The sequence below is a fragment of the Artemia franciscana genome, chromosome 18 (genome assembly GCF_032884065.1).
Source record: "Artemia franciscana chromosome 18, ASM3288406v1, whole genome shotgun sequence".
Lineage (NCBI taxonomy): Eukaryota > Metazoa > Arthropoda > Branchiopoda > Anostraca > Artemiidae > Artemia > Artemia franciscana.
In genome coordinates, this window is record NC_088880.1 from 19,267,696 (window position 1) to 19,282,932 (window position 15,237).

Consider the following 15,237-nt stretch of genomic DNA (forward strand, 5'->3'; position numbering starts at 1 on the left):
AAATATAAATTATCATACAACATTCCCCCTTTGAAAATTCCCCCCATTCAAAATAGATCTCCCGAAAAATACGTATACTTTTCAATAACAAATACCATATGTGGACAATGAGCAAGCTCCATAGCTTACAGCCCTTTCCCTGGGTGGGTCTTTGTCACCCCCAAGGGAATAGTTATTGGACCTCTCAAATATTCTACATCAAGTGACTTTCTCAAAATTTCGATCAGATACCTTTGGAAAAAAGATATAGAGTATTATATTCTCGTGCTATGAGACTCAATGCTATATACCAAACACGCTGTGAGCTCAGGGAGAATGGATATAAGCTTTCCAATATTTGATGTTGGTTCCCTGGAAAAATTCGACCTTATTATTGTTGGACCTAAAATTGACGGTAATGGTCTAAATAGAAAACCGTTAGTGGGCAAAATTTGGTACGATTCTTTTGCGCCGGTACCAAGCACAAACAGAAATGGTTTGTAACTGCGGATCTGGGCACTTTTGAATCCGTGCGAAAAAATGCTCTTTATTGGATCCTAATTATTTTTTATTTATATGCTAAGACAACATTTTGGTTAAGGGACCAGGAATCTGTTACACATTGTAAGCACCTTTCAATTTACATCTTAGTCAAATTATAAAATGGAGTGTGGTTTCTAAATTTCTAGACTAAGCCTTGAACTCAAAAGTTCAGACTCAATTTAAAGGAACGAAAACGTAGCAAAACAATTTGAGCTAATTCGCTCTCACCCAGACTATGAAACTCAACTTTCCAGCTATGATCCTTGCTTAAAAACAAGCGAAACTATCATTTTTGTTCTCAACCAGGAATCATATGGTGCTATCCAAAGTTGGATATCTGTTCTTTGGCGAAATTTGACCCTGCAATTTTCTCAAAATTACGTAAAATTGACAATAAATGGGAGAAAATACGACAAAACCAAAATATTACTCCTGAAACTCATCACATTTATAAACTTACTCCAGCTACTGCAACGTCTGCCATATATAAACCAGCCATTGACAAATCATACACGCATACAAATGTTGTAACTATCACCCAAATCGAATAAAGTGCTTTTCTTTTGCACAAGACTCCTAGAAAAAAAAAACTCTCCTTGAGTATATTAGATATACTCTTCAATTATTTGGTTAATTGGATATTGTAGGCTAATACACACCTAAAAACTTATAAACCAAATTTATAAACCTAAAAACGGAATTATTTTTTTAGTCTATTACTAATTACTAATTAATTACTTTTTAAGGATGAATTATTGAAGCATGACTGCATAGACTATTTGCTAATCTAAAAATTCTTAAACCCTAATCTCAGGAAACAGTTTGTGATATAGTGACGCATTCTGATAATAGCTGACACAGTTTAAAAAAGTTTAAAAAACTTTTAAAACTAAAAAACTTACACAAAGTTTAAAAAACTTTCAAAAATAGCATAAGAAAATTTACGAAGTTTTCAATAACAGGCGAACCAGCACCTAAATAGGGTTTAGATCTTGATGTAGACTGATTAAAAAAATGAGGTTTTTCCCAGGGAATAAAGAGCAAAGTTAAAACTTAAATTGGACAAAAATTATTAATTATCAGCCTATCTAAAATATATCAATAAAACTAGTCCAAATAAATCAACTGGTGATATTTTCCTATTTTTGTATGGTTTCAGAAAACTAGCGCTTTGCTGAAATCAAAGACGAGCAAAGATTAAATTAAAAAAAGAAAAAAATCAGAAGGAATTAAAGAGCGTAGTTGAAACTTAAAACGAAAAAAAAATTACTTCCCAGCCTATCTAACGCATATCAATAAATTAATTGCAAATAACTCAACTGGTTATATTTCCCTATGTTTGTGGGATCACAGAAAGCTAGTACTCTTCTGAAAACACAAAAGCCGATCATAAGAAACAAGAATATTAATTTAGGAGTCAAAAGTAAATATGCAGCCTCATAACAACAGACTAATCTATAACGCTCATCAAAGCCGTGATATCAGTAACTTTTAGTATACAATTAAAATTATCTTAAAAACTTAGGCATAAACACAATATGTTTAAATTCAATAAACAACATACAAAATAATGGATTGATTTACCACGTAACATCTTGATTTTATCTAGTATCATAGGCAGCGCAATAGTGCCGCCTAAGTAAAGAGCGATGTGGGCACAATGTAATATTATTATTATTTTTTTTTTGTTTATACCAGGCAGCTTCGTATCGAAGTAGTTGTCGCAGAAACCTTGAAAAGGGCTTATTCAATTGGAAATTGAAAAGTCTAGTTCCCTTTCTAATATTTGAAAGTGACTGGAGGGCAACTAAACCCCCTACCGCGCCCACAATTTCCCCAAACACATTCAAACTAAATTTTGAGATAGCCACTTTGCTCACCGTAATTTGAATATCTGGAAATTCATGTCTTTGAGGATGACAACACCCCCCACAGGGCATGGGTTGTAAGTTATGCAGAAAGGATGATCGTATAAGCTTGGGAGGGGGCTAACTGGATTCCTAATCAGAATTTTTAGCACCCTTTTTGAGATCCATAGTGATCAGAGGGTGGATATCCCCCCCTACACACACACACCTCATATTCTCCCGGAATGCATCTGATGGAAATTCTGAAATGGCGATTTTTTGTCTTAGTAATTTCAAAAAGAGCTCATTCGACCGAAAGTTGAAAGAGCATGTACCCTTTTTAATAGTCGAAACTGACTGGAGGGCAACTAACCTCTTCCAACACCCACCATTTCCCCAAAAACATCCAATCAAAGTTTGGAGATAGCCATTTTGTTCAGCGTAATTGAAAGGTCAGGAAATTATGTTTTTGAGGATGAAAACCCCCTAGACTTCAAGGGTAAGGGTTATAAGTTATAACCGGGGGCAAATAAGATATATGTAGAAAGAGTGATCGTAAAAACTCTGGAATAATGATTGGAAACCAGATGTTCTTGTGTCCTTTTTAAGATTCAGAGTGATCAGGGGTTGTATACTCCGCTCCCACGCCTCGTATCTTCCCAAAATGTATCTGATGGAAATGTTGAGATGGCCATTTGCTGTCATAGAAACTTCGAAAAGAGCTCATTCGATTGGAAATTGAGAGGACGAGTGCTCTTTTTAATAGTCAAAAGTGATTGGAGGGCAAAAAAAACCTCCCACGTCACCCATTTCCTAAAACATATCCAATCAAAATTTTGAGATAGTCATTCTGTTCAACATAGTTAAAAATTGTGGAAATTATGTCTTTGAGGATGATAACCGCCCTACAACCCCCACGGCAAAGGTTGGAATTTAGACCTTGGTGCCTATATGGTATCAAACAGTTCGTGGTAACGAACTGTAGTAAGGAGCGACCGGCTCAATAGTAGCCAAAACTCTAAAAAATGGAAATTTTATGCCAATAGTTACATCAAAAGAATCACATTTTAATGTTTATTTGAAATATATAAGTTTCATCAAAATTAGTCTTACATGTCAAAAGTTACGAGCCTGAGAAGATTTGCCTTAATTTAGAAAATAGGGAGAAATACCCCATAAAAGTCGTACGATCTTAACGAAAATCAGACCATCAGATTCAGCGTATCAGAGAACGTTACTCTAGAAGTTCCAAGCCCCTATCTACAAAATGTGGAATTTCACGTTTTTTGCCAGAAGACAAATCACGGATGCGTGTTTATTTGTTGTTGTTTCTTTTTCCCAGGGGTGGTCGTATCGACTGAGTGGTCCTAGAATGTCGCAAAAGGGCTCATTCTAACGGAAATTAAAAGTTCTAGTGTCCTTTTTAAGTGACCAAAAAGATTGGAGGGAACCTAGGCTCCCTCCCACGCTCATTTTCCCCTGAAGTCACCGAATCAAAATTCTGAGATAGCCATTTTATTCACCATAGTCGAATAGCCTAATAAATATGTCTTTGGGGACGACTTACTCTCCCGCAGTCGCCGTGGGAGGGGCTGCAAGTTACGAACTTCGACCTGTGTTTACATATAGTAATGGTTATTGGGAAGTGTACAAACGTTTTCAGGGGGATTTTTTTTTGGTTTGGGGGGAGAGTTACAGGGGGGGGCTTACGTGGAGGATCTTTCAATGGAGGAACGTTTTATTGGGGAAGAGACTTTCAATGGAGGGGGCGCAGGATTTTCTAGCATTATTAAAAAAAAAAAAAAACATTGAAAAAATAGATATGAAAAGTTTTTTTCTGCTGAAAGTGAGGAGCAGCATTAAAACTTAACACGAAAAGAAATTATTACGCATATGAGGGGTTTACCTCCTCGTAATACCTCGCTCTTTACGCTAAAGTATTTTTAGTAATTTCAACTATTTATTCTACGGCCTTTGTGATTCAGGGGTCATTATTAAGGAATTGGGACAAAATTTAAGCTTTAGTGTAAAGAGCGAGGTATCGACGAGGGGTGAGCCCCCTCATATACGCAATAAAAGCATACGAATATAGAAGTTCGCTACGTAAGTTACGTATATTTTTTACTTATGAAAACGTTCGTAAAAAATTAAAAGTTATAGTTGCCTTTTTAAGTAATCAAAAAATTGGAGGGCAACTAGGCCTCCTCTCTCAATCCTTTTTTTCAAAATCTTTCGATTAAAACTATGAAAAAGCCATTTAGCCCCTCCCCCCCTAAAAAAATTAATATGCAAATTTCGTTTTAATTATTTATGCGTGGAGAGCCAAGATAAAAAAAAATGCATTAATTAAGAAACATCCTGAAATAAAACAAAAAAATTAAGTTTTTTTTTAAATGAAAGTAAGGAGCGATATTAAAACTTAAAACGAACAAGAATTACTCCGTATATGAAATGGGCTTTTCCTCGTCAATGCCCCGCTCTTTACGCTAAAGTTTTTTACTGTTTTAAAATGTAGACTTAAGAGAAAGAGTCAAACTTTAGCGTAAAGAGCGGGGCGTTGAGGATGAAAAGCCCCTTTCATATACGGAGTAATTTCTGTTCGTTTTAAGTTTCATTGTCGCTCCATACTTTCATTTAAAATAACTTCTTTTTTGTTTAATGTATAGAAAGGGTGATCGTACAAACTTCAAGAGGGGGCTCATCGTATTATTAGTCAGAAGCTCTAGTGCCCTTTTTAAGATTCAGAGTGATCAGTGAGTGGATACCCCCCCCCACCTCATATTTTCTCAAAATGCATCTGATAGACATTTTGAGGTGGCCATTTGTTGTCTTATAAACTTCGAGAAGAGTTCATTCGATTGGAAATTGAAAGGGCTAGTGCCCTTAGCAATAGTTCAAAGTAACTTGAGGGTAACTAACCCCCCTCCAACGCCCACCATTTCCCCAAACTCATCCAATCCAAATTTTTAGATAGCCATTTTTTAATGTACTTGAAAAGTCTGGAATTTATGTCTTTGAAGATGACCCCCCCCCCAGAGCCCTCAGTGCAAGGGTTGTACGTTATGCCCTAGGAGTATAGAATATATCTAGAAAGGGTGATCGTATAATCTTCGGAGGGGGTTAATTGGATTGGTAATCAGAAGTTCTAGTGCCTTTCTCAAGCTTCAAAGTGATCAGAGGGCAGATGTTCCCCCATCGTACACCTCGTATTTTCCTAACATGCATCTGATTTTTATTTTGAGATGACCATTTGTTGTCATAGAAACGTCGAAACAGATCATTAGATTGGAATATAATAATAATAATAATTTATTACAAACCCGCTTATAAAAAAGAAACATGAAGAAGCGGAGCAAAACAAAAGAAAAGAGAAATTAAAGACGAAAACAAATCAACCGAACATAATAATCACTAAATACAAACAAATCACACTTCAACTATCAAGCAAAAAAGTCGCTGGGAAATCAAATAATAGTGCCCTGTGTTTCACGAGAGCTTGTTTTTCAAAATTCGGCATGAACTCAACAGGATCAGGTATATGATACTTTTCTAGGAGACCAGTGTTACGGAGGTAAAGTGGCAGACCAAGCAGAAACTTTAAATATTTGCAAAAGCCTGAACGGATTCGCAACATATCCGAATTCGATAGCCAATGCCAAACGGGTGAGATGTAGTGAGCAAAGGGAAGAGCGACGGCACGATACAACCTAGCAAGAATATGCTTATTAAATTTAAACTTCAGAGCTGCAAGTTTAGCATACCCAGACCGAAAACCCGACAGAACCTGGTCAACAAAAAGAGCACGCGAGCTTCTGAGGTCGCTTCCATATGTGATACCTAGGAACTTCAACTTGCGGCTTGGAAGTACTACTTGCCCTGCAACGGTAACACGGGTAGCCTCGCGACGGGCAACTTCAGACGGCGCACGCGGGGGTTCAAATACAAGAAATTCTGTTTTAGCAGGGTTAATAACCAGACCAATATTAGTATAACCTCGACTTAGGAGATCGATATTAGCTTGAAGGTTACAAAGCGATGTGCTCACCAGTAATATGTCGTCGGCGTAGCACAGTAGGCTCACATCCATACATTCAGTGTTAAAACCACCGTTAATCTTTTTTGTTACCGACGAGGTTAGTGAATTGAAGAGAACAGGGCTTAAAACCGACCCTTGACGCAGTCCCCGGTGAAGCTTAATCGGTTTCGACAGGAATTCACTACTCAACTTAACACGGATAAGGCTACTCGAATACCAGTGCCATAGGACGGCCGCTACATGTGGGTTCACACCTTGGTGCAGCAGGTTCAAAATTAACTTTGAATGAATTACCGAATCGAACGCCGCGGACACATCTACTGCACAAATTAAAAGAGTCCGTGATTGATTCTGAGCTTTCGATACTATACGCGTAAGGAGGCGATGTGCAAATGCACAACCGAGGTGGCGACGGAACCCGAATTGTCGATTGTCAATTTTACACTTGCGTAACAGCTCAGGTAACAGAAGTCTCTCTAACACTTTGCTTAATGTACTAGAAACTGTTATAGGCCTATAGCTAGAGCAGAGGTTACGATTTTTTCCCTTCTTCAAGACGTTAGACACAATACCTAGGGCAAACGACTTAGGGACTGCACCAGAATCAAGGCACATTTGATATAGCAGCGTCAAGTGCTCAATGAGCAGAGGTGAGCTACAGCGGAGGTGTTCAGTCACAATTCCGTCGTGCCCGGGAGCCTTGCCCTTTCTCAGCTGCTTAATAACCTGGAGCACTTCGCCTATTGAGACGGTAAAATAGTTCCGTTGGCTCAAGAGGGACGCAAAAGCTCGTGAGAGCTCGCTATCACTTTCGGTTGTTAGTTGGGCATGTTTGATCCCAAAAACTTCACTATAGTGTTTTACCCACTGCTCCTCAGGTATGTTACTAGCAGGGTTTGTCACTGGTTTAGACTGTCTAAAAGACTTCCACATAGATACAGGATTATTTGCTGCTTTGCTGCGAAAGCTATTGGAGGTCAACACAACCTACCTCACCACCATTTCCCCGAACAAACTCAACCAAAATTTTGAGATTGTCATTTTGTTCAATGTAATTCAAAGGATCGTAAATTATGTCTTTGAGAATGACACCCCCCAGCTCTCAGGGTAAGGTAAATTATACCAGGGGAGCATATAAGGTACAGCTCATTTGATTGGAAGTTGAAAGGGCTTAGTAATAGCTGAAAGGGATTTGAGGGCAACTAACACCCCTCCCACGCCCACCACTTTCTCAAACACATCCTATAAAAATATTTGATAGTCATTTTGTTCAATGTAATTGAAAGGTGCGGAAATCATGTCTTTCAGGATAGTATTCCCCCCCCCCTCACAGCCCTCAGAGCAAGAGCTGTAAGTTATGCCCCAAGGGCATATAAAGTATATTAAGGGTGATTGTATAAACTTCGGAGGCGGCTCGTTGGATTTGTAATCAGATGCTCTAGAACCTTTTTTAAGATTAAAGTGATCGGAAGAAGAATACCCCCCTCTCCCTGCCGCACCTCGTCTTTCCCCGACATGTATTTGATAGAAATTTTGAGATGACTATTTGTTGTCGTAGAAAACTCGAAAACAGCTCAGTATATTGGAATTTGAAAGAGCTAGTGCTCTTTTTAGTCGTCGAAAGTGATTGGAGGGCAACACAACCTCCCTCGCCCACCATTTCTCCAAACACATCCAATCCAAATTTGAGATAGACACTTTGTTCAAGGTAATTGAAAGCCGAAAATGGGAAATGTGTGCAACGTAAGCAGAAACTATATATTTGAGGATGATAACCCCCCCCCCTCCAGAAGCTCTCAGGACAAGGTAAGTTATGCCCTGGAACATATAAGGTAAATATAGAAAGGGTGATCGTATAAAATTCGGAGGGGACTCTTTAAATTTGTAATCAGAATTTCTAGTGCCCTTTTTAAGAATTAGGGTAATTGGAGGGTGGATAACCCCCATCCCCAAAGCCTTGTATTTTCCAAAAATGTATCTCTTAGAAATTCTGAGATGGTCATTTATTATCGTAGAAACTTCGAAAAAGGCTCTTTTTATTAGTCAAAATATATTGGAGGGAGGGCAACAATCCCCCCCCCCCCGCCTACGACCATCAATTCCCAAAACACATCTAATCAAAACTTTGAGATAGCCATTTTGTTCAGTGTAGATGAAAGGTCTGTAAATCATTTCTTCGACAACACACATGCGCTTTACTGAAAAAAAAAGGCTGTGGATTGTTAGTTTATTATACATATACCGATATATATCCTTAAAGTTTTAATATTTCTTTATTTCTTAAAGTTAAAATGTTAAAACATTTTAAATGTATATTTTTTATTTAAATCATACAATAAATAACCGAGTCAAACTCAAAACGAGCGAAATTTGACACGAGTAGGGTTTACAACTCCCATGCCTTCTCAAGAACAGAAAACAATTTTAACTTAACTGAAAACGAAATACATTTCGAATGTTTTCATTTTTAGAAACAACAAACTAGTTAAGACTTTTTAGATTTCAAATTAGTCTAGAACTATAAAAAAACAGCATATATCCCAAACCAGTTCCAGATGTTATGATGTCAAAAGTGGCGCCTTTGTGCCCTAACAGACTACTTTAAGAGAAACTTTTAAAAACAAAAGTTTTTTCAAATAAAAACAAGAGTGATATTATAACCTAAAACGAGCAGGAATAAATTAAAATAAAATGTCGGACTGAAAAAAAAATGCAAATTACAATGTATGATTAAATAAAGTCTAAAGCGAAAAGAGTTTAAAGGGAATTATAATGTAAGGCTTAAAAACCAAAAACTTAATTATAGATCAATAAATGGAACCTAAAATAAACAGAAATTAAAATGAAAAGTCGAGACTAAACTAAAAGGAAAAGCGATTGCCACAAATAGAAAGGTGCTTTGACGGGTTTTGGAGTTGCTGACCCCTGGGAAATAAAAAGTCATTGAAAAAGATTCATAAAAATAGGAAAACAGGAAATATTTCCACAAGACCATTTTGAGACAACACCCCTGGTGACATTTGCGCATCTCTTGATAATTTATCGGTGTGCTTAATGCTATTGTCAACAAACATATGCTAAAGACTAGCCTCTTTCCAGTTTTTCTAAAAAAGGTAAAGAATACGGTATTTGACTTTACAGTCCCTACCTGCGTTGCTCATCTCTATTTCTTGGTCCTTTAGCGAGGAAGCGCAATGGGGAGCTTGGGGCCAACCATCCAGTGCTTTTGCACACCCTTCCTGTTTACCTTCCCCAGATTTTTCAGGGTACTCATTTAGAGCTGGATCGACTCTGGCTGAGCTTACAGAGTCACACCACTAACCCTCGTCCCAAACCCAATAACTGGTTACACTAGGATTCGAACCCTCGCCCTCTCGGACAAGGATCCTCAATCCAACGCACCAATCCACTCGGATAGGACGGCCCTGAACCGTATAACCGTAGGCATTTTGAATAAAACTTTTTATAGTTTTAAAATATTAACAAAAATAAAGAAGACAAATCGTAATACGTATCGAGTATAGAGGAAGGAAAAAATCTTTCTTAGAATAATTACCGTTGTGACTTTCAATTTAGCCTCAGTATTTAAAATTGAAATTTTTTATCGAATCTTTTCCTTTTGGTTCTATTTTATTCAGAAAACTAATCCCTAATTAAAATTTAAAACAAAAATTTGTTATTTCTGAAGTTATTTATTTTGTCTACTGAAGCAGTATTAAAAATAAAATTTCTAAGGCCGTATCCAGGGGGGGGGGTAATCTTTGAACTCCCCCACACCCAAAATCCTTGTCTGACTAAAAAATCTAACATAAAGGAATATGAAAAAAAAATTATGCGTTTTTTCAAGTTTTTTGTACTCCTCTCCCCGAAAGAAATTATTTTGTACCCCACCACCAAAAAAGATCCTATTTTCGGCCTTGATAATATCCAATTTTTATTTTAGATATGACAGAAATAAATTTTTCTATAGGTTGAAAATCCTGTCTATTAATATTTAACAATAAGGTTCTTTATATTGAGTAGTAAAAGTAAGACAAGGCAAATAAAAAAAACAACTAACACGAAAAGCTCCTTAAGACGGTTTTAAGAATTTAGTAACATCTGTGAAAGATTCATTGGCTTGTTTTTGTTTCTTTTAGTCTACTCTCCTCTGCTTTATCCTCTTAGATGTTGTAGCAAATGCTGAAAGACGTTCCAATATGACAGTCTGTCTATTGTTGCTAGTGCCTAATCTAAAGCTCCTAAGCCCCAGATTGCGGTTCAATAAAAGATTATTTCACACTTACTTAAGTGGGTATAATTTAATTCTTTTTTTTATACAGTAGTGTTTTGTTATTTCGCAAACTATCCATAGACACAGACTTACTGATATTACCAGTATTATAACGATATTACTAAGCGGATATAATTTAATTCTTTTTCATAAAATAGTGCTGTTTTTTTTTCACTGACGATGCCCTGGAATGACGAAGTCAGTAGTATGTCCGTAACAGGTAATGAGTTTAAAACCTTATTTGGGGTCTAAAAATTACCTATACTACACACCTTATGTAGGTACTAAAGCTTGCCTATGCTATAGACTCTACGCCTGAGGCTTGTCCTAGTTAAATTTCAGATGAGAGGAAATGGTTCATTGAAATAATTTTTGTATATAAATAGCTTGTTAATATGGTAACATTATCAATTTAGAAACAGCTTCAAAATGAACAAGCGATAATCAAATGTAAGTAATTAAGAATTATACATACCTCGCCTATTTTATTTCACCTTTAAGTAATATAAAATCCAAATTCTTTCATAAACCAAAATTTACATTTGAAAAAATTCAATACTTCCATTGCATTTCCAGCAAATGTAAGCATTAAACTGAAGAGTAAAGACTTTCAGAAATTTATCCAGTTTACGAGTTTTACTTTTTATCTGATTTGGTGTTCGGTGCATACCTTAGCGTAAGTGTATATGTTATCTGAGGGGGAATGTTAAACTAGGTTAAATTTATGCTTGACATTAGAATGCCATTAATAAAGGTTTTGTAGATTATTCCAATGCAAAAAAAGAAGCCTTAGTTTTAAATGGTTGTTTAATATGCGTCTTGTGTAATATATTAAGGGAATGGATGGTTGAATTAAAAATAATCAAATATAAAGGTTAACACTAAAACAAAGATTTGGGGAGAGGAGGATGGGGTTTATATGGTAGTGAAAACGATTGCGATTGCTATTCCTTCCAGTATATGAAAGGACATTACCCCAGCCTAACCAAGCACCTTTGAAGAGCAGGGTATACCAGTGGATGATTATGCTTGGGTTGACCAACTCAGTCCCTATACTCGTAAGCTATTGGAAAATATACGCAGAGGTGAATTGGGCTCATCCCAATATTTCAACAAAGGATGTGGATGTTACTTCTGCTCAGCCAAGTGCTTTTGAACAGGATTTGGTTATCAGTTTTGCTCAAGAAAACACCTTTGAAGAGCAGGTTGTATCAGAGGATGTATGTGTTGGAATGACCAACTCAGTCTAAACACTCTTAAATTTTTTGGGGATTGCTCTATTGCAAATCCCTCCCCCCCACACCTACGCCCATCAATTCCCAAAACACGTCTAATCAAAATTTTGAGGTAGCCATTTTGTTCAATGTAGTTGAAAGGTATGGAAATTATGTGTTTGACAACTCCCATACCTTCTCAAGCCCAGAAGATAATTTGTACTTTATTGAGAAAAAAATGCTGTTGATTGTTAGTTTAGTACACATATACTGATACATAAATCCCTAGCATGATTTTGCTAGGGCTGAGCACCTCAGTCCAAATACTCTCGAAGATATGCTAACTGAGCTGGTTGATTTCACTCCACCCTCCAATCTATTTATAGACACAGATATTAAAGAAGGTCAGAGTGGTGGTGGTGTGGTAGAGGAAACCTATGCAACGCCCGATGTTTTGCCAGACTTTTATTTGTCAAACGCCGCCTTACACAACATATCTATTTACACGGGCGCATTTGGGGATCCGTTTGATACATTGACATGGGGGATATTACTGCAGATCCAATTGACATAGCAATCTAATATTTAGGCAAGATTCGACCTCTTCTTGAACGATAGATTAAGGAATGGGAAGAGAGAGATAATATAAAAGCATCCATCTCACAAGAGTTCTTTTATTCAAATGAAAAGTCAGGTGATATATATTAGCACTAATTCCAAACTGAAAAGCTAACAATTCGTCTGCATTTGGGGAGTTTTGAGGGTATATTTATGGACTGGGTAGACAAGATCGTCATAAAGCTTGATCACTGTAATGAAAGGGGGAGTTTTTAAAAATAAACTTTCGATTTAGAGGGTTGTAAAGGTGTACAATGGATTTTTTCGGTAGAGGGATTCAGTGTTTCAAATATGCATTCCTTATAGCAGCCTACAAAACCCCTGCCAGAAAATGCTAGTAAGACAAATTTGGATAAATTGGCAGCTAATGGGGATAGGACAAAGTTCCCTAAGGTAGATTTGCGTTGTATAAATGGTCATTATCAAGTAACACTTAAAGAGATAGCTATTTTAGAGCGGGCTAATGAATATTTAAAGATTGGTGTTGCTGTTTTACGATATGAAACAGAACTTGAGGAGGATGAGTGCAGAAATAAAAAACTGTTACATATCCAGTAAGGGCTCCGTCCAGTGAATCAGCGAAGCACTGGGTATGGCTTCTTCACATGCCTGCTACAGAACCTGACTCAATTGGAAATTTTAATTAGTAGGGTTCTGTAGGAGCGGAAATCAAACACATGGAGTGCTTGCTACTATCGTCTAACACATTTGTCTAGATTTCGTAGTGAATTAAATCTAAAGCATCATAAATTATTAGACATTGTGAGCGCCATAGACAGAATTCACACGTACAAAGTGACAAGGTTGAATTAGACTACGAAATCAAACTCACAGATGGGTATGATTTATCAAATTCAAATCGCGTAAAAACATGAAGCCATTGTAGTCTTTTACGCCTATGCCCAAAGAGACTCGTGTAATACTATGCAATTATTAGAGGGAGTTTAGACATTAAATGGGGAAGATTGTAGGTGTGCAACCATAAACGCACTTATTAAAACAGCAAACAGGTCAATTTCACGGTTTGTAAAGAGACATTTGTTGAGAGCAGTGGGGAAATGTCAGTATGCGGCCATGACCGTTTAAGCAATCCAATTCTATCTGGAGGGAGTAACTTTAGGAAAATGGCATATACATCGTATAATTAAAACATTAGACAACAGTACTTTATACCTGTGTTTAAAAAGAATTCCAATTATAATTTAAAATTTATTTTACAAGCGTTGATACGTTCGCAGAAAGACGAGGTTGTAGATGACACATGGGCAGATGGTTCGTTTTCTTATAATATTATACTCAAATCATATGAGAAGCTGCTAGTCTTAGATCTTCAATAGAAAAAAAAATAGATAACGGTCATACCTTCTTGAATAAAATCCGTTTTTTAGATTCCTGTAGTTTTCTCCCCAAATCCAAAGTTAATTGATTCAATTCCAGAAAAGTGGAGATTTTAATAGTTTGTCCCCTCCTTAAACATTACTTTCCAGGTGATGAGATGTATAATTTATCAACCTGTACGGGCATATACCCACAACGAATACTACAACGCCACCTCAAGGCTACGTGAGGAAAAATTGCCACCCATTGAAGCGTTTCATGATTTACTTCATGATCATCAATGCACAACTGCAGACTATAATTTTGCTACAAAAGTTTGGGCAAAGGGGGTTGTGAAAATAAGGAGAATTATTGCAAATAAAGTTAGCAATTGATGAAATGACGTTGCTGGAGATTGCCTGTAAAAGGACGGATAAAATCTATCTGGAATTTGGGTTGGATTTTGGTTATTACATTTCATCTCCTCATCTGGTGATGAATTTAATTTTAAAAATCAGTAAAGAAGAAAAAGATCAGATCAACGACATGGGTCAGCATCTATTTGTAGAGAGATTAATGAGTTGAGGGTATTTTTTCACTGGGATAGCATCTTGGAAACTGATCGAACTTGAAAACACATCGGTGGAAAGTCGGAAGCAGTTTTTCTGGATATTAAATCCCTTTATCCTTCGGCAATGTCTCTTTACTCTTTGCCGTATGGTAATCACAAATGACCTGATGATCCTTGTGCTCCGAAGTTCCTCGACATTGTTACCGTTGACGAGAATGGACCGCTAGGATATGTATTTGGGCGTGAAATACCTTTGGAACTTCATGAATCGTTAAAGGATTTTGTTTTTCAGTGCATGAACAGACCAGTGACTAAAGACTCCTTGAGTTCACATAATATTTCTTTGGTAGAGGATGGGGGTACTGTGCACTGTATACCCTTAAAACAAAAACTTATTGCCGACCTTGATCTGAAACAGAATATTGTTGTTCATCATTTTCTTTTCTGATGGATGGTAGTCAATAGTTCCAGGGTTACAAAGATTCATATAGCCATAAAGATTCAATTTGATAAAAAGCCATACTTGAAAATATTTATTGACATTTTCGTCAATAAACGTTCAGACGTAAAAACGAAGGTTAAACTTATAAGCTTATTTTAAATTCAGCCTTTGATAGAACGTTGCCTTCGGTAGTTTTGACGTTTTAACCAACCCAAAATAATGTGCTCGAATCATTAGTGATCCCAACTTCAAATCATTCACCATCATAGACTACAATATGGTGTTTTTCATAGGAAAAACGAAACGTCTGTTTAAATAACAACATTGCTGCTTGTAGCTCAAATACAGAAATCTCTTAGAAACTCATGTTGTCATTCTTTTACAATGTATATAGGCA

General features: G+C 36.7%; 1 protein-coding gene across 1 annotated transcript in view; it reads right to left on the reverse strand.

Moving 5' to 3' along the window:
• Positions 1 to 15,237, reverse strand: part of LOC136038714 (uncharacterized) — a 56,483-nt gene that overhangs the window by 7,512 nt on the left and 33,734 nt on the right. Inside the window, exon 4 of the mRNA XM_065722040.1 lies at positions 983 to 1,098. Coding sequence (XP_065578112.1) covers positions 983 to 1,098 — 116 coding nt within the window. The remainder of the gene's footprint in view (positions 1 to 982; positions 1,099 to 15,237) is intronic.